Source organism: Dreissena polymorpha, chromosome 1 (assembly GCF_020536995.1).
Source record: "Dreissena polymorpha isolate Duluth1 chromosome 1, UMN_Dpol_1.0, whole genome shotgun sequence".
NCBI lineage: Eukaryota > Metazoa > Mollusca > Bivalvia > Myida > Dreissenidae > Dreissena > Dreissena polymorpha.
Window position 1 is genome coordinate 78,297,386 of NC_068355.1, and position 21,881 is coordinate 78,319,266.

At 37.4% G+C, this 21,881-nt stretch overlaps 2 protein-coding genes across 6 annotated transcripts; both read right to left on the bottom strand.

Moving 5' to 3' along the window:
• Positions 1-569: 569 nt before the first annotated feature.
• LOC127836862 (abnormal cell migration protein 13-like) lies at positions 570-17,365 on the bottom strand. Of its 5 annotated transcripts, XM_052363511.1 has the most exons (7): positions 17,268-17,365; positions 8,145-8,213; positions 6,378-6,468; positions 5,928-6,054; positions 3,761-3,966; positions 3,227-3,446; positions 570-741 (listed from the first exon to the last, which is right to left on the bottom strand). In XM_052363511.1, exons 1-6 carry the CDS (start codon positions 17,357-17,359, stop codon positions 3,246-3,248), a joined length of 786 nt encoding a protein of 261 aa, XP_052219471.1. In that variant the 5' UTR covers positions 17,360-17,365; the 3' UTR covers positions 570-741; positions 3,227-3,245. The 5 variants fall into 5 exon arrangements, with proteins under 5 accessions (XP_052219471.1, XP_052219464.1, XP_052219487.1 ...); XM_052363504.1 differs by lacking the exon at positions 570-741 and having other exon boundaries at positions 2,363-3,446; XM_052363527.1 differs by lacking the exons at positions 570-741; positions 17,268-17,365 and adding an exon at positions 17,085-17,239 and having other exon boundaries at positions 2,363-3,446.
• A 72-nt stretch (positions 17,366-17,437) lies between these two features.
• LOC127836887 (low-density lipoprotein receptor-related protein 3-like) lies at positions 17,438-20,279 on the bottom strand. The gene is made up of 6 exons (XM_052363536.1): positions 20,082-20,279; positions 19,610-19,773; positions 19,355-19,442; positions 18,861-19,001; positions 18,237-18,442; positions 17,438-17,897 (listed from the first exon to the last, which is right to left on the bottom strand). The coding sequence occupies exons 1-5, from the start codon at positions 20,143-20,145 to the stop codon at positions 18,291-18,293; spliced, it is 609 nt and encodes a 202-aa protein (XP_052219496.1). The 5' UTR covers positions 20,146-20,279; the 3' UTR covers positions 17,438-17,897; positions 18,237-18,290.
• Positions 20,280-21,881: the final 1,602 nt, after the last annotated feature.

The window sequence follows — 21,881 nt, forward strand, 5'->3', positions numbered from 1 at the left end:
TATGACAAAAGATTCATTTTCACTCCACCAGATGTGGCTCACTGTATTTAGTCAATGCTGTGTAGAAAAGCAGTCACGTCAGCCAGGACAAACAAGAGGGACAACACGGCGTTAAGTATATTGGCAAGATACAAGGAAGTTTTTGCTGAATAATGTATAAGGACGTTTAAGTGAATGAAAATCTGAATGACTATCAAAAAGGAACGTTTTTTTTTAACCAAATTGTGTACAAATGAATGAAACAAGACGTGGTGAAATTTTGCAAACCATCCTATATCAATCAGAAAATCATAAATATGTATCAAGGGAGCTTGGTATTTTGCTAGCAAGTAAATGCCCGGATGTAAATGTTATTTCTGATTTGCTAGATGTTCAGAAGCTAAGGTCAAAGTTTTTTCCCTTTTTCTCTTGTTTGTTACTTTTCATTAAACTGTTATGAGCGCTTCATTTTCATTTAAGCAGAAAGGAACAATTCGTTGTTGTTGTTATATCAGGGACCTTGTTTGTATAGGTCCCTGGTTATATTTACTGACTTTGTTACATACGCAACATATTACAAGAACGCTGTATTTTGGAGAACACGTTCTGAAGTTTTTAATCCTTATTCAAATATAAAAAATAAAAAATCATAATTTGCAGATTATATATAAAAATCCTGTAGTTTGACCCCCCTTTCTTGCCGCAAGGTTGATGTTTGCCGTCACAAAGATATTACAGCCCTAACAAAAACTCCACAGTCTTCTGCAAGAAACAAGACAATTATTTATCCATTAAAACTGTTTAAATTAACGTACCCCATTAATAAATACATTGAAACAGTATGTTATCTCAAAATCTAATACGACGAGATTCACTTTTCAACGTTAGCAAAAAGTGTTATGAATATATTTATTCGAACCCTTGTCATCTTGATCTGTAAGGGGATACGCTACCACTGCGCCACGCAAACTTTTATGTTCCGAAGCGAATTATAATATCCATAACAGAGGGGGTAATCACGTGATAGTCAAAATGATGACGTTAATGCCGAGATAGTTATTTTTAGCTGTTTTATACCCTTCATTACTATTGTTTAATTGTTAAATGACGCTCAATTTAAAGCCATATATTCAGTAAAAGCCTAAAAGGTGATTTGCGTTTATTTCGTATTTAAATACGCTTTATATCTCGACTTAACTCCCCGCAAATTTTCTAAGTGAAGCTTTAAATCCGCTTAAATTTACAGCTAGTAACTTTCTAGTCCATATAAACGGACTCCCAGAGCCTTTGATAATTTTTGCTATGGCTGCTCTGGCAGTCCATATGCACCCCTTCATAAACATGGGTGCAGTTCAGCGCAGCGAATCCGTGCGCTTCACTAAACAGACGTCGTTCGAGACAAATTGAGGGAAATAATGAATAAACTTCATAAACATGTTAAATTTACCTGAATGGCAACCTACGGATGTTATCCTTTGCATGCACCCTATAAAAACACGACGATGTTTCAACACACTTTTCTCGCTGACATGTTTATGTTTAAATTTGAAACAGTGTATTCTGTATCGAATACCACATCGTTATCGACTTTATAGGCTGGAGTACATAACCCGACGTGCAAAATATTGGTGTACTGCGACCTAACCAGTATTGGGTCAATTTTCCAATATGGCGGATACAGCGTACAAAACAAAAACCCAATTCAATAAAATCAAATTAATTCTTGTTTTAATGGTACCATTTGGATGAGTTTGTGGTTTAGATAGGTAAACTTTAATAAGCTCTTGCAGTTTCAGTGTTCCTTAACCCTTGCATTTTTGATAACATTTTGCACCCATGGACATGAGAGGGCGCATTGCAACTCGAAGCAGCCCATTGGGCTTAAAAGCTTAGAGTTGAATTATTGCAACTAGTAACTTTCTTGCTCATATGGCTGGAGAGTGAGCGGCGTTTAAAAAAATAATGCAAGTATAATCAGGTATAAAACGGCGAAAAATACCTGTCACGGCATGGACGTCGCCATCTTGAACATCACGTGATTAACCCCTCTGAATACGTTACCTTTTGCCAAAAATGATTTGTCCCACACAAAAAAAAATGTTTTATTTTTGAAGAACGTTTTTTTCACTAAAATTGGTTTTACAAAAATTCACTAAAATGGTGTTAGAATAATTTTAAAAAGAAAATCTTAAAACAAAAGTGATAAGTTGTAAGAATTAGTAAATTCAATGTAAATTATCTTGTCTATAATGTCTGCCAACATCCTACTAAATTTGGGCATTTGAAACGCATTTTCACATTCAGCTGACGAAACGTCTTTTTGTTTTGCGGTTTAAAAGTCCATTGGCAAGAGCCAATAGACTAAAAATCAAGAAACTAAAACTGTAAGTATTAAGAAATTTAGTTTCAAAACACAGCCAGGTAAAATGACAGTGACAAAAGTAGTTCTTCGATGAATCTATGAATGGATTGGAAACCATTTTATGATTTAATATACATCTAGTTTTCAAAAGCACATTACATTTCATACGCACTACCTACGTAATTCCTGAGAACATTGAATGCGTTCAGCGCTTTGATTATCATAGTGATAACATTAATTACTATCAACCCAAATGATAAACAAACCTAGTGTGTTAACAGCCACAATTTTACCTTATCTTTGAAAGGAATGCGCGAAACGATAAAATTTGTTTTAAATAGAACATCACTTATTATTGTTTATTTAAACACACTATGAATTTCGTCTCCGAAATCTTCCTTTGCCTTTATCAGTAGGGTTTATTTTTACTAAAGGAAAGATACATGTGTAAGTTTGATGAGCCATCATTGTTAACAGTGCTGTTCACAATCTATTCCTGATAAAAATAATACAATATATTCAGCAATATCGTACATCTTTAGAACAAAAAACATAAAAAAACGTAAAACAGTTCTAAAGAAATTAGAGGTGTGCGGCAAATATTTCCTTTTTATACCTTTTGTGTTGATTCTGTAGAATGCCATTAGAATCTTTCGAAAAGCAGAAGCTGTTCAAACCGATTTCTTAATGCAATGAATGTAAACATATGCATTTGATTCCAAAACTTAACATAATTGTCTGATTTATTGCATAAGGTTTTATTGTCATTTAAATTATGTGCGAGTGTATTCATTGTTTGTCAATTATTATTGACCATTTTGCAATACTTTATTCGAAATAAAAGGTGACCGTATCTACTTTTGGATAATTGTCAGCTTTGCGTACCCATGATCGTTACCATGGTCTACTTGGAGTTCTGTTGGGAGGGGGCGTTTCCCTGTTGGTAGGGGGCGTTTCCCTGTTGGTAGGGGGCGTTTCCATGTTGGTATGGGGCGTTGGCCTGGTAAGGGGGCGGGTACTGGTATTGTCCTGGCGCGGGCTGGGGGTATCCGTATCCACCCGAAACAACTGGGGTGTACGGGTTGTTCATTCCTGGCGTATTCACCTGACAACAAAACAATCTTCGTAACGGGCGTCATTGGTCTTTGACTTCAATGATAATTTATCATAAAACAAATTGTTTTAAAACAAACTTTTATAGGCTCATAAGCCGAATGTTAATGTGGCAACTTTCGAATCCGTTTTCGTGAAAGAACCAGTAATCCGCCACGGAAAGATTATGAAAACTATCCCTGATCTGAGAGCTTACATCGCAAGGCGACCTAATGTTCACTTCACGATGCCGACATTCAATTTGCATCCAATCAATGTATCCCAATCAGACCGTCATTAAAAAAACAACAACAATAGATCACTTACATAACGACGTCGTCTCCTCACAATCACAATCACCACAACTGTGATGATTATTGCGAACACTGTACAGCCGGCAACGATGCCGATGATTGGAGCGACGGTCAGGTGACAGTCGGAGTAGTCGCCACACGGATTGTAGCCGTTACAGGTCAGGTAGGACTCCACACAGCGGCCGTTGTCACACTGATGCTCGTTTCCAAAGCAATAACCTGTCCGAAAGCACAAAGTCAGTTATTGATGATATAAATGTATCTGTCTTTTTGTACCGTAAATATATGTATTATAGATGCTTGTCAGCTATCGCCTGCACTATCAACCACCTTCAAAACATCTATCGACTTACATAAAGTTCTTCATGACTAGAATGACGATATCGTTTCCAATGCTTTTAAGAAATGAAACGTCCATCGAACTGAAAACTACATGCCTTTCTACCTGACCTGCGCAACATGCAAGCTATTTGATGTACAAATCCTTACCCACGTGGGGAAAAACAGCATCCTTACTAACTTATACCATGGCTTCCAATCTGGACACTCCTGTGAAACACAATTGCTGACCACTTTTCAAAACCTTCTCGCCAACTATGACTCTGGTTCACAGATAGACGTGGCTTTCTTGGACTTCTGTAATGATTTTGATACCGTCCCATCTAAAAAGCTGGGACATAATCTAGAGCAGTGCGGCGTCACTTGTAATATCAACCGCTGATGCAGGGAGTATTTTTGGAGGGAGAGGAATCCAAACCTGCTTCAGTCGATTCCGATGTTCTCTAGGACACCGTCGAAGCTTGCCTGCTTGTCATGTGCCACTCCAAACTCTGTCTGTCTATTTGCAGACGATTGCCTACTTTACCGTACAAACAGAAGTTGTAGGAACCATGAAATAATACAGCAAGACATAAACCAACTTTAACGTTAAGCCAACAGATGAGGAATGTGCTTCAACGCCCAAAAATGCTTCATCATAAGCATACCCTGGAATAAAACCAGCTAGAAAATAACATCCTCCAACAAGTTCCAGAAAACCGAGAAGCGGGTAACCATCCGTGAAGACCTAAATATAAGATCAGACATCAATAAGACTACTAAGGTAGTTCAACGCTTGGCTTCCATATGCGAACTCTGGAAACACTACACTGATCCTGTCGCAATACAGCTTACCTTGCCTAAATAATTTCAACCCTGGAATATCGTAATATCATCACTCCATTGTCTTGGATCAAACTTACAAAAAGATGGACAAACTTGAAAAAAACAGGCAGCATGATTAGTCTTCGGTAACTACATCAACAGAACATGCTGCCGTCGCAAGAAAGTTAGAGACTATGAAGATCCCTCCACTCCAGGAAAGAACAAAGGCAATGTGGTTTGGGGGGGGGGGGGGCGGCTGGTGCAATCCCTGCCAAGTCATTACTTTCTGACTCCAATCCGCAAGTCTAAACGCCAAGTTACCCCTGAAATATTACATGTTAATATGCCTAACAATATCGTTGAAAGGTATGTCTTAACGAACTCCAACTGCTCAGTACCAACGTAGTGTGGAACGTCGCAATCTAAGAACTCATTTTGTCCAAAGATCATAATTGAGAGGAGTTAACTTAAAGATACACTTAAAGACTTAACTAACGCACAACTTTTCAAACTTGAATATATACAGTAAATTATTAGTCAAAATTTTGATTGAAAATTGTGCATGTGATCCTTTGACTATATTTTGTGCAAGCTTACGATAAAATAATTGATCCGTGACGGAAGTTTGACGACATGGGTAGGCATGGTTTCATCTTTTTGCACTTGAAAAAGGCGAAACGCGACATAATTCTTATTTTCTTTCATTTTCATCGCTTAATATATTTTCTTTCACCAGGAAAACATTACATTAATGAAGAAGATAAAAACAACAACAAAAATGGTTCGTAAATATTCAACAGAACCACTGCACAATTAACATGTTGGAAGCTACCTACCCTACGATCTAAATCGTCAGATCGTCAAAGACGAATGCTTTCTTCGTGTATATATTGATGCATACAAGTACAATGTTTACTTTTTAAAATAATTGTTCTATGTAGTTAAGTATTTTACAAACTTTAAAGCTATATATATTGGCATACTAATGTTTCTGTTGAAATGGTTATTTTTAAGAAATAACGAGAAACAACTCTAACCATAATGGTACGACGTGATGACCATGTCGAATTCCGGATAGTCGCTATAGCTGCTGTCACTGTGGAACCAGAGCGTGAGAGCGTTGTTCGACGTAGTGTACACGGATTGGCTTATGGAGGACCCACACTGCCTTCCGTAGAAACCAAATAACAAGTAAAATAACATTGTCTTTCAAGTACTTCATGTAAGCTTGTATTTTACAAATGTCTGCGTTGTGTGTGTGTGTTAAACCTTTGCATGCTGGGAAATTTGTCGTCTGCTAAAATGCCGTCTGCTTAATTTCTAAAATAAGCATTTTCTTCGATTTTTTTCAAAGAATACTATACGAATAGCAAACAGTTTGGATCCTGATGAGACGCCACTTTCTAATTTTGGAAATAAATTGATCCAATTTAGAAGGATGGGAGAGTCCACTAGGCATAAATGGGTTAAAACTCAACCCATCATACCGTTTGCGTACGGCGCTGATAGCGTGTTACCGTCATGCAGTTCCAGGAAAGCATTCGAACAGGGGTAGTAATTGTTGCCAACGTCGAAACTCTGCGAAGTAAAAAAAAAACTGATTTAATGGTCGAAGTGCAATGTTTCTTATTGCTATGAACAGATATCATCGATTAACACATACATTGTCATGCAATCGAAAATATTTCCACACCTTTAATACTTAATTTCAATTAATATTTGGCTAAATATTTATATTTTTATAACTTTCTGTATTTGTTTGTGCGTTAATTTGTTTGTTGACAATATTTTTTACGATATCGTGTGTTTATTTGTTTCTGTGTTTGTTCGCACGTTCGTTTGTTTCAATTATTTTTGCTTAATTTGTCAGTAATATGTGTAACCAACGGAGCTTATGAAATCCGTTAGTGAACATATCCATGTACTTTGTACGTTATAACTGTTGCCTAGTTTAAAAGATTGCCATTACATATTTAATTTAAACACTGTGTACAATCACATGATGTAATACGACCTTTCAAATGATAAGTTATATGAATCGAACAAACCGACGTCTCGTAGCCGCATGAATAGTATTGATATGATTGTTTCTGTTGTGAGGGAAACCACGGTAATGAAATCATTGTAATGAAATCACAGTAATGCTTATACTGTACAACAAGATTGTGTACGTAAGCGATATAGGGAAAATTAATACACAAAATATTCCTCATGAATTTAATCATAATGCATGCCAACTTATACTAAACCTTAAAATAGAACATGAGCATATATGACGGAGACGTTGACAGAGTGACAGAGCAGTTCAGGTTGCTGCCATAGCGATATGAAGATGTCAGATGCAGGTAAATGGAATCAGCGTTGTTCATGTCGATCTGTGGTATGGAGTAAGTCTGACAGTAGGTGTCCAAGTAATATGCAAAACAACGTCAGGTGTGTCAGATACTTTGTTTAAAGTTCTTTTTAGTACAATTCTATGCAAAAACGTATTGTCACACTGAATCCAAGCAGTACGTCCTTTTGTGCTTCAACCATTTTTTTTTCATTTACTGATACTATTGGCCCGAAAAACTATAACTGAAAACTGTTTTCGTCTTACCTAAACATTAAATCAGAATGCTAAAAGTTCAGCCAAACAGAGTCAGAGCCGATGTCGTTTTGCCTAAATAACGTCAGGTGCTTAAAAGTAGGTTGTTTTCATGAGCCTTGTTCTGAGAAAACTGGGCTTAATGCATGTGCGTAAAGTGTCGTCCCAGATTAGCCTGTGCAGTCCGCACAGGCTAATTCCGCTTAAACTTGATTTTCGGTAAGGAGGGACTTCCTTGAAACTAAAAATACCATAACAGCAGGAAGTGTCGTCCCTGATTAGCCTGTGCGGACTGCACAGGCTCATCTTGGATGACACTTTACGCACATGCATTAAACCCAGTTTTCTCAGAACACGACTTTTTTTATATCCTATCAATTCCATTAATTTAAACATTAACACATCGATGCTTTAGGATATATGAACATAAATGATCCAAAGTTGCTGAGAAATAATTTTATTAGTGTCGACATGCGAATGGTCAGAGGAAACATTTCCAATTAAACCGCACAACACGCCATCTCCAACATGAGAAAATACGTGTTTTAAGCGATATAATACAACTGTCATGTGTAATACACGGAAAACAAGTTAAACTATTCGATACAAGTAAAAACGTTTAAATGAATAAAATGAAAACGAAAGACACTGAAAAAAAGAAACTTACAGTCTGTCAAAGCAAGGGACCCTCCGATGGACAATATCAACAGCAGTAAGATCATCTTCATTGTTGTATCTAAATATTCAACACAAAAATAACTTTTTAAAAATCAAACAAGTTTTCATATTATTTTCAACATAATCATCGTTATCACTGTCGGCTATATATATATAAAGACGCATCGATATCATTATAAGATGAATCACATGTAGGTTATCTACCATTGTGTCATGTGATAGCTGATCGTTAGTTGCGTAGCTTTGTACTGTATGGCGAAACAATAATTAAGCGCAGCACTTGAAACATGTTGTATAGCTCCTGAGTCATCACCAAGACGTAGATATTTGAGCCGCCTTCTCAGAAAACTGAGCATAATCCTTGTGCGTAAAGTGTCGTCTCAGATTAGCCTGTGCAGTCCACACAGGCTAATCAGGGACGACACTTTCCGCTTCTATGACATTTTTTGTTAAAATGAATATCTTCTTCGCAAACACCCAATTTGGGCGTAAAGTGTTGTCTCTGATTAGCCAGTGCGGCCTGCCTAAGCTAATCTTGGACGACACTTTACGCACAAGCATTATGCCCAGTTTTCCATGTGCGTAAAAGTCTCGCCCCAGATAAGCCTGTGCAGTCCACACAGGCTAATCAGGGACGACACTTTCCGCTTCGATGACATTTTTCGTTAAAATGTAATTTTTCTTAGTAAACATCAAATTTGTGAGGAAAGTGTCGTCTCTGATTAGCCTGTGCGGCCTGCATTATGCATTATGCCCAGTTTTCTCAGAACGAGCCTCAGTTTGTCACCACGAGTTGCTTACTCGTTTCCACAAACTGATTTATGACGTTTCTACAACTTTATAATTTTTTTCCACGAATTAGTGATCGCGTTCCTACGATTTGTGATCTCGTCCCCACGAGATAGTGATATCATTCCCACTATTAGTGATCTCGTCCCCTCGAGTTAGTGATCTCGTTCCCACCATTAGTGATCTCGTCTTCACAAGATAGTGATCTCATTCCCACTATTAGTGATCTCGTCCCCACGAGATAGTAATCTCATTCCCGCTATAAGTGATCTCGTCCCCACGAGATAGTGATCTTATTCCCGCTATAAGTCATCTCGTCCTTACGAGATAGTGATCTCATTCCCGCTATTAGTGATATCGTCCCCACGAGATAGTGATCTCATTCCCGCTATTAGTGATTTCGTCCGCACGAGATAATGATTTCATTCCCACTATTAGTGATATCGTCCCCACGAGTTGGTGATCTCGTTCCTATTATTGGTCATCTCGGCCCCTTGATCTCACTCTCAATATTAGTGATCTCGTTCCCACGAGTGAATGATCTCGTTCCCACATTTAGTGATTTCGTTACATTTTTGTCATCGTTGTCATGTGCCAACCCCCGACGTGTATCTTTATGGCATATAGAAAATGAAAACAAACACAAGAAAGACAAATAAGGTCATTGCCATTGATCTGTACAGTAATGTAATGCTAGTTAAGATCAAAGAACCGCATGTATACAAAAAGCGCACATATAAAAGGGTTTTCATACCGTAAAGATTTCGTTTATTACTTGCCACCCCATACACAATGGACTCGAACAGCGCACGTTTGGTCATAGCAATTGTTGGCAAGGAAACAAACAATTATAAGATGAGATATTTCAACAAGTTGTGTTGCAATGAAACGGGAAGTTATTTAGAAAAAAATAAGTTAGTTAACAAGAAAGCGGGAAGTTAAAGCACACACTTATTATAACGGTGGGGTTGAGTTTTTTGCGGCTGATAAAAAAGTGTGGTCTGCGCAATTTGATGTAAATTTACAATTGTATTTAGTGGTTAAATTTCAATAATTTGTGTTCAATAATGTTTACTCATCGGAAAGTGCATTTCCCGTTGTCAAGATAGACAAGTTAAGATTTTAGTCTTAAGAACAAGCTTTACTTCGGTATAGGGTTCGGAAAATAAAATTTCTCTTTAGTGAATTGATGTTTGTGAGCCATTTTTTAGTGTGAGCTAATTTTACAGAGCATATTTTGCAAATCAGTATGTGCTTAGAAGCCTTAGCTACGCTATGGAAAGACAACCACTGCCTGTTGCAGCAGACGACAAATGCTATGAGCGTCTGCTAGGAAAGATAACCACCACATTTGCCTGTTTATAGATCACCACTGGTACACTGCTGTGGGTGTATGACTAATAGTGTTTAACATCTTGTAAGACGAGATTGGCCAGTCTAGTGTTTATCATTGAAATCTGTACATATTGGCTGCTTTCAGGGAAAACGGGGCTTAATGCATGTTAAATGAGATAAGCATTTGCATACTGATTAGCCTGTGCAATGCACTTATCAAGGACGACATTTCTGATTGTATAACGTTTTTTGTTTAAAGAGAGTCTCTGGTACTGGGATGACAATTTATGCATATGCATAAAACCCTGTTTCCCAAAATGAAGCTTAAATTATATTTTGTATTAATGATTTAAAAAAACATCTGGACCTGTGCTTTAAGACACACTCTTTATAAATTTGAATGGGTTGTGTTAATTTAAAACTTGCAATATAAAAAGCTATAACATAATTTTTAAAATGAGTTGCGTTTAAACTTATATAACAGCGAACACCTACAGTGCCTTCAGCGCTTTGATCTTGATAGAGCTGTTAGATAAACACGGACACCATCTCTCACAGTAATTTGATGCTCTATAAAATACCAGTAATTTATAAAATTTGTGTTATGGTTTATTTTTGTTTCTTGTTCAATTGGTGTATTTTTGTCAAAGAAATATTTATCGTATTTTCACCCACATTGATTTCCAGATGAGGAGTATTTTGTAATTTATTTCAAATTACATTTTGTCTTGAGTTTCATTACTTTGAATTGGATAATAAATTATGAATATTTACAGATCTTGACAACGCCTTGCACCAGTAGATTTTCTCGTAAAACCATTTCCATTTTTAAATGTGTTTCAGGTATTTTATGGGTTGCTTTCATAAATGAAAATGAAGAACAGTAAACTGATTGACGTATCTGCTTTTATCCAACTTTTACAGCGAATTCGGTTGATTAAAGCCCCGTTGATTAAATATCATCTATAATAAACGGCAGGAAATTACGTCAATATTTCGACGAAATGACGTCAATAAGTAATTCAATAATAAAAACAATCTCAAATGTTTGTCAATCTTAATGACCTAAAAACAAAGAAAAGTATCAAAAAACTTGTTTTTTGTCATTTATTGTCATTAAAACCTCTAGTATTAGGTAAATTTAACACTATGCAAATAGGTTCTGTTGTTGCTGCTCCCCTTTGAAGAAGTCAGTTCGAGTTGCTCCCCTTTGACCGTAGAAAACAATCGTATGGACCAAGAAATACTGTGTTAATTTACAAGCTGTACTCGGATATGCGTCCATCTGATTTTTCTTCAAAGCACCGTTTCTACCTGGCAATACGCACAAATGACACTGCATCCAAGTGGTTCTTGCGTCAACAATTGGGTGTCAACAAGCTAGGTCAGATGCTGAAGGCCATGGCAAAAGACGCCGGCTTTCTCAAGCACAAGAGAATATAACGAACTACTCAGTTCGCAAATTCCTGGTCCAAAAACTTCGAAATGCAAACATTCCACCCACTGAAACCATGGCCATAACACAGGGCAAATGTCCAGTCCATAACCAATTATTCCAACATATCTGTTGAACAGCAGCAAAAGTGTTCATTCTTGCTCAGTCCAGTAAATGTAACAATCCAACAGATTCCTTTTGTACACCTTCATGCACCGAAATAATGTCCGAAATGCAGCCTAGACAACCACTGTCTACCGTCGAACAAGTTGATCTTGATGTTCGCCCCACCCAGTCAAAAAAAATTGGTCCTTATATATATAATAAGAGTAAAGGTATCCAACGATGATTTCACAGGTGTATTGAATTACACAATGCAACAGCATAAACGATCAAACAATGCACACATATGTCGTTGTGGTTGCCAGCAGGAAGGGTCCATCTATGATAAAACACCTTTTATTTGATGAAAATCGTCCATTACACACTTTCATTTTGGGAAGCTATTTGTGAAACTTTTGGCTGTTTTGGACATACTTGGAAAATTTTCATCAAATAAAAGGTGTTTTATCATAGATGGACCCTTCCTGCTGGCAACCACAACGACATATGTGTGCATTGTTTGATCGTTTATGCTGTTGCATTGTGTTATTCAATACACCTGTGAAATCATCGTTGGATACCTTTACTCTTATTATATATATAAGGACCAATTTTTTTTCCAAGTACCTGTGCAGCAAATCATGTCTTTCTCTAGTTCGAACAACTTTGCCTCACAATTCTTTGGTGCCACTTTCAACATTCAAAATGTAAATGTATATAATTAGCTTAAATCCAAGTAATCTTTGTTATTTCGTCACGAAATAACCACATATTATAACAAAGAAGCAAATATTGTGCACCTCGTGATCGACTTGATAGTTTGATATCGAAAGTGAATTGACATGACGCCTTATCAGTGATCGCTCCGCCCACTTAATCACTTGGCTCAGCGGGAAGAAAACCTAGACAAGCTAACACCAAAATGGCTTCTTTGCCTATAGACTGCATATAGATTTACGCGATATTCCGGATGATTTTATGGACTTGTTTAACACCATATTACACTTGTAAAGGGGTTGATGCCATTAAGTTATTCTGCAAATGCAAAAAAATATACGATTAAAGAGAACATCAGCTATTTATAATGGGTAAATCGGTACATTAAACACGCTCTCAAACGCTTGCGCGCTTACCGAAATCGAACCCGTTATTACGTGTAATGGTGGTATTTGCAATAAATTAACACTTCACCGGTATTTACCCGTGTTATTAACAAAATTATTACCGAAACATTCCCCCCTACCCGTGTATTTGACACGAAATAGCGCTTTATAACTGGCAATTCGGTGAAGTTTTACACGCTTTCTGACGCCGGGTGGGTACCTCAATCCCACATGTTATTGCGTATAAAAGTGATATAAATCATATTAAACATTGCTTATGGGACATTTATCAATCACTATAATTTAAAGCGCAAAAACAACACAGTAAGTTTGGACATTGTCTGATATAAAATTAGCGTTGTACGAAATGGAATACGGTCAGGCTATTATAAATTAATAAGGCTACCAATATCAGACGCTCGCGCAGGTACCGACTTCCCCGAAGTTACCGCATTAATTGGTTAAATAATATCAGTAATAATAACTCTTTTACAATAGCATTTATCGATACGTCTTTATTAAAATAATAACAAAATGGTTTTCACTTGTTTCTGACACACACAGAAACGCGATTTTTAACGGGGATTTCGTAAAGTTACACGAATTGGGTACCAAAATTCTCAATTATTTTACATGCACACGTGACATAATACATACTTAATAATGCTTAGTTATTGCTTATATGACATGTCAAGTTTGTGAAATAAATTAATGTTCTATAAAGGGAATCTCGGTAATTCTTGAAGCTTCCACTCGCTCTTGTCAAGACCGCATTGCCGCGTTGGAAATGGTAAAAATTTAATTCATCTAACTTATCTTTCTGGATACCAAATGTCAGAGTTGCATTAACCCTTTTTACACCGTTTTTGCCATATTTCATTTCCGTTTTTTAATCCGAACAAAATAAACGAAACTCGTTTAAAAAATGAGATCTAGGCATTCGAGCTCCTAGTGTGGATTAAAAGCGTTTATTGGTGACACCACATGAGTGCAAATGTGTAGATACCGTTAATCAGATAATATATCACATGTCACCTTCAAATAACATGTATGATGTCAATTAAGTGCATTACTATCAGAGTAATAAAACACAGCATGAATTAGGCTTCATGCTGGGTTTTATTTCTCTTAAGTAATGCAGATGAACCTCGCTTCTGACCTAGATCGATAACATAAACTATTTAAATTTGCTAGTATATCCGATAAAAATATATTATAATTGTCTTTGACAGTGTTGACGTTCAGTTGTTCGTGGTGACGACCGCATGTATTTATACATCTCTTACACTTCTCAAGATCTCTTTTCGGCTTTGGAAACGATATAAATTAAATGTCACCAACTAATCTTTCAGGATATCGATTGTCCGATGTACATAATCCCCATTGACACCGTTTAACCATTTTTAATCGTTTTTTTAAAGAGGAAAACAAAAGAAACTCAATGGAATAAAAGTGAACCTAAACATGTAGCTTGTCTAGAAAATGGCGGACAGGTCGTTGCTAACGAGTGCGCCCGATTAATCGATCGCTGATTGGTGGATCAATTCTAGTGGGCGGAGCGATCATAGATAAGGCGTCATGTGTGTGGTGTTAGGCTACGTTGTAAACAAATGTAGTTCCTTGTATTTTACAACTTAATGTCATATTGATATAATACAACTTTAAGATTTGCAATTCAATATGATTAAAATTGTAATTAATAACGCTCGACACTTTGTTACAGAACGATATTCTGATTAAAAAAATGATTATTTGATCAGCGGTTATTTTTGGAACGCGGAGTAATACACTGACCTTGGTTACACTACAGTCATTATCAAAGTACGACAAACACTCATGAAAACTTATTTTAATTAAATAAAAAAAGTTTACTGAATAAAAAGTGGTATAAATAGAATAATAGGTCAGTGTTCATTATAGATCAGGTTTATCATGCTCGGCACGAAAACGAAAAAGCACTCGCCAAGGCTCGTTTGTTGTTGTATTCTAAGCCTCGCATGATAAACCTGATCTATAATCAACACTAACCTATTATTCTCTATTTAAATAATGATTTAAAAATTCTCGTTATTTTGATTTTCACCAGTGAGCACCGTTAAATCGTGATAAGCAACTGATAAGTTACTCAATAATTGACGAATAAAATCTTAATTAAATAGTTGGCTATATATTTGTTTAAATAACAAAATGGTAAAAAGCGGTAAATCATACAGAATCTACAAAAGTTTCAACACACTCAATGGAAGCGGTAAATTCTGTTTTTAAAAATTTACATTTAAAAATGACCACCACTTTGGCCAGGCATCTTTCGACTGTCAAAGATTGGTTTTGACATCCAAATCTTTCGTTTGCTTTATGCAGCAGGAACCTGCTAATAGAGTGTACAAGGAAAGACAAGAATACTGGAGATATATTGAAAACTTAATTGAAGATGATCTCACTAACACAGAACAACACTCGAAACAGAAAAAATATTGGACTTACATCAAATCCTTAAGGAAAGATAATTGTGGGGTAGCTCCACTTAAGGATAAAGGAAAATTACACGACGATCCGACTGAAAAGGCCAACATCCTAAACCGACAGTACCACCCAGTATTTACCAAGGAGGACAGTTCCAGCATCCCAACACCTGAGGGCGAACCATCACCTATCCTGCCAGACATAAACATAACCACAGAAGGTATACGTGCCATTCTCAGGAAACTTAATGTACAGAAAGCGGCGATGCGGACTTAATTCCTGCACGCATCTACACAGAGATGGCAGACCAGTGTGCTCCTTTTCTGAACATTATATACAGTAAGTGCCAATCAAATGGCAGTATACCAGACGTGTGGAAGACAGCCAATGTGTCGGCAATTTTCAAGAAAGGGGAAAGGTTCAAAGCCAGCAACTACAGGCCGGTTTCACTGACATGCATAGCATGTAAGATACTGGAGCACATTATTGGAAGCAACATAATGGGCCACCTTGATAGACATGCCATCCTCACGGACTGTCAACACGGTTTCAGGAGAAGACGGAGCTGTGAAACCCAGCTACTGACGCTGACCAATGAGCTCGTCCATTCCATGGCCCGCCATAAACAACATGACCTTGCTGTACTTGATTTCAGCAAGGCCTTCGATCGGATCCCGCACAGTCGCCTGCTCACCAAACTCAACCACTATGGCATCAGGGGTAACACCTTGAAGTGGATTGAAGCCTTTCTGACAGATCGCATGCAGAGGGTAGTCGTTGATGGAGCAACATCCGAGCCAGCACCCGTCATTAGCGGAGTCCCTCAGGGAAGCGTCCTCGGGCCCATCTTATTTCTTGTCTTCATCAACGACTTGCCACTACATGTCACATCCAGAGTAAGGCTATTCACAGATGACTGTGTGGTGTATCGGGAAATCAACTCGGAAGAAGACTGCCAGATCCTACAAAACGACCTGATAAAGCTAGCCAAATGGGAGAAACAATGGGGTATGGACTTTCACCCAGAGAAGTGTAGCATTCTCCGTGTCCACAGAAAGAGGAACCCAATCTTGTTCCGTTACTCCCTGAAAGACCACAACCTCGAGACTGACTCGACTACCAAGTACCTGGGAGTAACCTTGTCCCAAAACCTTTCATGGAACTACCATGTAGACATCACGGCGAAAAGGGGAAACAGTACACTCGGCTTTCTCCAGCGCAACCTACGCGTCAGCAATGAGATGGTCAAGACCACGGAATACACCTCTCTTGTCCGACCAGGCCTTGAGTATTGCTCCACAGTGTGGAACCCATTTACAAAGGACCTGGTTTACAAGCTTGAGATGGTACAGAGGAGGGCTTCTAGATATGTGACCAACCGATACTACAACACCAGCAGCGTATCCTCCATGATCGAGCACTTGGGGTTGGAGACACTTGAGTCACGACGGACCAAAGCGCAACTCACCATGCTGTACAAAATCATCAATGACCTGGTGGATATCCCAGCCAACCAATACCTTGTACAAGCCCCAATTCGCCCAAAGGACCATAACAAGAAGTACCACCAGCCGTCTACATCCACATCTTACCACAAGAACTCATTCTTTCCACGGACCATATCCGTTTGGAACCACCTCCCTGCGTCAGTCGCAGAGGCCCCTGACTTGGTATCCTTCAAGCAGGGGCTTTCCTCACTCACCTTCTAATCAGTGTTAGGTGCCCAGCTTCAAGTAACCCTAGTGATTGCCATTGCTGTGCCGGCCGCGGCCACCGTAACCGGAGAGGTCTGGGTTGAAGAGGAGAAAACGAAGCTGGCAAAACTTTTTAATATCTGTATACTTTTAACTATCAAATCTCTTCTATCTATCCTATCATTTCATACCTTTCTCTTGACCTAGCACTACCCGTCGCGTAATAATCAAGTGTGATTGCGCCGACGTATGATGTACATAGATAGATAGATACACAAGTCATTAAGTAAAATGCAATCTAAACTAACCCAAACGGTCAAATATATAATCTTTACTGTTTGTTTAAATAACTAATTAAAACAAAGTTTAAGTTTTGTAATCACATAACTTATTTTTAATCTCCACAAAGTTTGACAAACATTTGCATAAGATTCATGAAAGTGTGGAGAATTACAGTAAATATACACGATGTATTAATACACAATATATGTATTCCTCGATATGTATGTATTCGCATACAAAGAAATCGGTCACGTCTAACAATTAAAGCACTCACAATTTGTTTTTTATGCATAGAATGTATTATAGCACCATTAAATAGTGTTTGAAGACAGTTCAAGGCACGATCAAAGGTTCAAAGCTATAGCACAATTAATCCCAGGCATCCATGGTTACTTCGTCGGGTACTGTTGGTATGGGGCATCCACGTGGTACTGAGGGGGCGGGGACTGGTATTGGCCGGGAGCTGGGCCGGGCTGATTGTACGCGTACCCGTTCGACACTACGGCGACATTTTGATGTGTCATCCTCGGAGCGGTCCCCTGACAACGAGAGGAGAACAGCCATTGTAACAAGTAGTGAAATAAGAAGTGAGATAAGGTTTACGAAGCAATCGGAAGTCTAGTCCGAGCTCAAAACAATTAAATCATTTAAGAATACTAAATTACAAAAATCAACATATATTTAATGCAAACTTTTAAATAACATTATCGAAAAGCACACTGCCGAAGTGTACCTATTTTGTATCAGTCTTCTTATATGATTTAAATCTAGTCTTAAACCCGTAGGTTTACAAACCCGTAGGTTTACTCAAACCTGGTGACTTTTGCACAGATTTACTCATAGTACATCTTTCGTTAGAATGTTCATGATGAGCTTACATAACGAATGCGTCTCCTGACGACTACCAGCGCAATGACGATGATGATGATAGCTTAACACACGGAGCCGACCGCGATGCCGGCGATGCCGCCGACGGTGAGCGCACAGTCGGAGTGATCACCACACGGGTTGTAGCCGTTACAGGTCAAATAATTTTCAACACAGCGTCCGTTGCTACAGCTGTATTCATCAGGGTCGCAGATACCTGCGGTACAGGAGCAATAAAATGCCATATAAGTTGTTTGAAATAACAAAATGTTTGGGTATTTGCTTGTGCATGTGTTATTTTGACAAACCACCATTTTTTTTCTAAGAAAGCTAAGCAATCGTATATCACGTATAAGAATGCACGTGGTATAGACAATTATTTTACTAGATTACCAATCGGAATATTCTTAACTACCCTCCTCCTTTTTCATTTAGGACGATATTGACGTAAGCAAATAAAACAAAAATGTCTCAAAGATGATTTATAACGTAGTGGGACAAGTACCGAAACGGAGAACTGAGTATTCAGGATTACTCTGACAAAGAGAAGGGCGTGATGGATCCACCCATCGCGTACATATATGTTCAATACAAAGCACGGTGTACAAGACTTACAAGATGATAGTAAGATTTACCTGTATGGTACGAAGTGATTATCATGTCGAAACCCTTTCCTGTATTACTGTTATCACTTTTGAACCAGAGCGTGAGAGCGCTGTTAGACGTGGTGTACACGAATGGATCGACGTAAGACCCACACTGCTTTCCGTAGAAACCTTCAATCACACACGTACTACTTGAATTAAGGGTTCATACACATAAAACATTTTACAAATTTATCAATTTAAATGTTTTTAATGGTATTTAACTATATAATTTAAAAAGTTCGCCTTACACGGAAGCATTTTACGTGCAACATTTGATTCAACGATAGCAACGCAATATTATGCCGTTGATGAACGCGTCGTGGTATGAATATATTTAATCTGGAGTTTGTTTGCTGTGATAGGTTCTAACAGTGTAAGAGCGCTCTTACATTTTAAGTCGATTGAATTGTGTAGCCTTTAGCGTCGTATATATCAGAGCAATATCCACATATATTTCATGTGACAGACTGGCTTTAACCTACCGTTGGCATACGGCGCCCGTAGAGATGTACCGTCATGCATTTCGAGGAAGTCATACTGACACGAATCGGAATTCTCCACGTCGAAACTCTACAGAAACACTTCAAATGTTACATAATGTATTTTGTACTGTTTATGCTTTTATGTTCCGTTTTTAAGCAAAGTTTACGTTAAAATCTAAACATTGTAATGTGTATGCTATAACGATCATAACGTATACATTAATAATGTTAAAGCACGCTGCGTTCAATAATTACCCTAAAGTAGTACATAAGTTGTTTTGAAGAAGACGTAGTTAAAGACACGGAGCAGTTCATATTGTTGTTATAGCGAAGGCTGGAGGTGAGACGCAGACGAACGGTATCCAGGATGGACATGTCAATCGGCCAGCTATACCCATTGCAGTAACTTTCCAGGTAATCTATAATAAAATTAAAATAAAACACAATCCATCATCTGAAAAGGCATATGCTAAAGAAGAACGCTTCGGCACATTGGGCATAAGACAGCTTGTAAATTATTTTATAAATTATAAGTAGGTATTGAAATATATTACCTCACAAAGAATACCCCTCCCTTACTGTGGATACACAAATCAACATGACCAACGCAGCTACAACCGAGGTATTCATAACTGGGTTTAAATTGCATTATTGTAGTTATTGTGATAACAGCATATAAAGAGAACAAAATTAACAATAACAACAAAGTAATTACCAAAATACTTACAATTAATGATGGCAGATGATTGTCCAACCAAAAGCGCCAGAAACATAAGAACGGGAATTTGCATTTCGGTACTTAAATGAAACCTATGTTCAAGCAAGAGTTAGCTGATAGAATATGTATTGTCTGTCGTAAGTAAAGTTCGCTTAATACAACAATCGTATCTGCTTTATATGTGACAACCGGTGTGGAGAACTGTTTATCTTTCAATCGTCACCCACTGAGTCATCAAGACCGGTGTCTTTGATAAAGATCAGCAGCGTAACAAGCTATTCGTGTATAAAACGCCTAACAAACATAAATTATTGCGATACAGATTCGTAAATCTTTCAAGCTAATCTGCTTTTGGTTAAAGTACAAATTCATTATCCGATAACAGAACATATAAGTGTGAACGAGATCCTGGAACCCAAAATTTTAAACATACATTCACATTTTTTTTCTAATTCAATAGTTTACCCTACGCCCTTGTTTGATCCGGTTTGATAATTGTTTCGCAAACTTCGAATGAATGAACTACATTGTACCATGCTCTGTCATATGACATCGTGATAGCTAACCAACATGTTGGTAACTTAAGCATGTCTCTACTGACACTGATCATTTTGAAATAATATCTATATATAGATGTAATTTTTATGCGTCATTTCCAATAAAACATTAGATTCTATCCTCGTTTAAATGAAGTCTCTTCTTAGCAAAAATCCAATTTAGGCGGAAAGTGTCGTCCCTGATTAGCCTGCGTGGACTGCACAGGCTAATCTAAGTCGACACTATACGCACATGCATTAAGCCCAGTTTTCTCAGAACGCGACTCAAATATTGACCTAAATGCGATGCATTATTTTCACGTGTAATCATCATGTAATAACTAAAGACATTCTGTATCTATTTATCAATTAGTGAAACTTATGAGGAAATATACAAATTTCGTGCCTTTATACTCTTTTTCACGATCCGTATTACAAGCACTACTATACTGGTAAACTAGTTTAATTACGTTAAACTAGTTTAATTACGTCATCAAAGAGAAATGTCCAGTAACACGACAACCACGCTTATGCATAGTATGTTTCAAAAAGTATTATTGCTGAATATAATATTTTTTGAAAGAGCAGTAGATTGAAGCGTGCATCTCTTTGAACGAGTCAGTGTCAGATAATGTATTTTAAAACTGGATACAAATTTTAAAAATTGTAATTTTTATTTACTTCAAAATAACCTCTTAGCAAACTGTGCGGACTGTCATATCAACAACATATTTAACACAGACCATGGACCTATACAAACAAAATGTGTTTGTATAAGTTCCTCCACAGATGTATTGGTCTGATTTTCGCTATTTTATGAATATGCAAATCGAACTATAATTGTTCAGTCAGAAATTCAACATGTAATATATTTGAAAAACAAGTCATTAGATCTATCAGTTTTTGTTAATTGTCAGCCCAGCGACATCTTGCAAGTTTATAATGATGTAACACTTGTGAATTTATCATGAAGCTGAACAGCTGAATTTTACAATGCGATACAACCGGACAGAAATCGTGCATTTTTCATAAATGATACCATTGGTATTTAAAGGTTATATATTATATTTATTTTATGTGCAAATTTATTCTATATTTTCCATTTATTCGATCTATCATCTCTTATCTAGAAGATTCTCATTGGAAAGTGATTGTGTTTATCAGGAAAATATCAGATCTGGTTCTACCCATATAATACGTTTTTTCCTTCTGGCCGTGACTTTAAGTTTAGTTGATATTCTCTGGAGGGAAGAATTAAATTATCGTATAATTT

What these genes read in the sequence shown, in the direction of transcription:
- LOC127836887 (XM_052363536.1), bottom strand. Translation starts at nt 20,145, where the DNA reads ATGCAAATTCCCGTTCTTATGTTTCTGGCGCTTTTGGTTGGACAATCA. An exon ending in AACTTATGTACTACTTTAGG is followed by an intron (nt 19,443 to 19,609) that starts GTAATTATTGAA and finishes GTGTTTCTGTAG; the next exon opens with AGTTTCGACGTGGAGAATTC. An exon ending in ACGGGCGCCGTATGCCAACG is followed by an intron (nt 19,002 to 19,354) that starts GTAGGTTAAAGC and finishes GTGTGATTGAAG; the next exon opens with GTTTCTACGGAAAGCAGTGT.
- LOC127836862 (XM_052363511.1), bottom strand. Translation starts at nt 17,359, where the DNA reads ATGACTTGTGTATCTATCTATCTATGTACATCATACGTCGGCGCAATC. An exon ending in GTCCCTTGCTTTGACAGACT is followed by an intron (nt 6,469 to 8,144) that starts GTAAGTTTCTTT and finishes TTTACTTCGCAG; the next exon opens with AGTTTCGACGTTGGCAACAA. An exon ending in TGAGGAGACGACGTCGTTAT is followed by an intron (nt 3,447 to 3,760) that starts GTAAGTGATCTA and finishes TTTTGTTGTCAG; the next exon opens with GTGAATACGCCAGGAATGAA.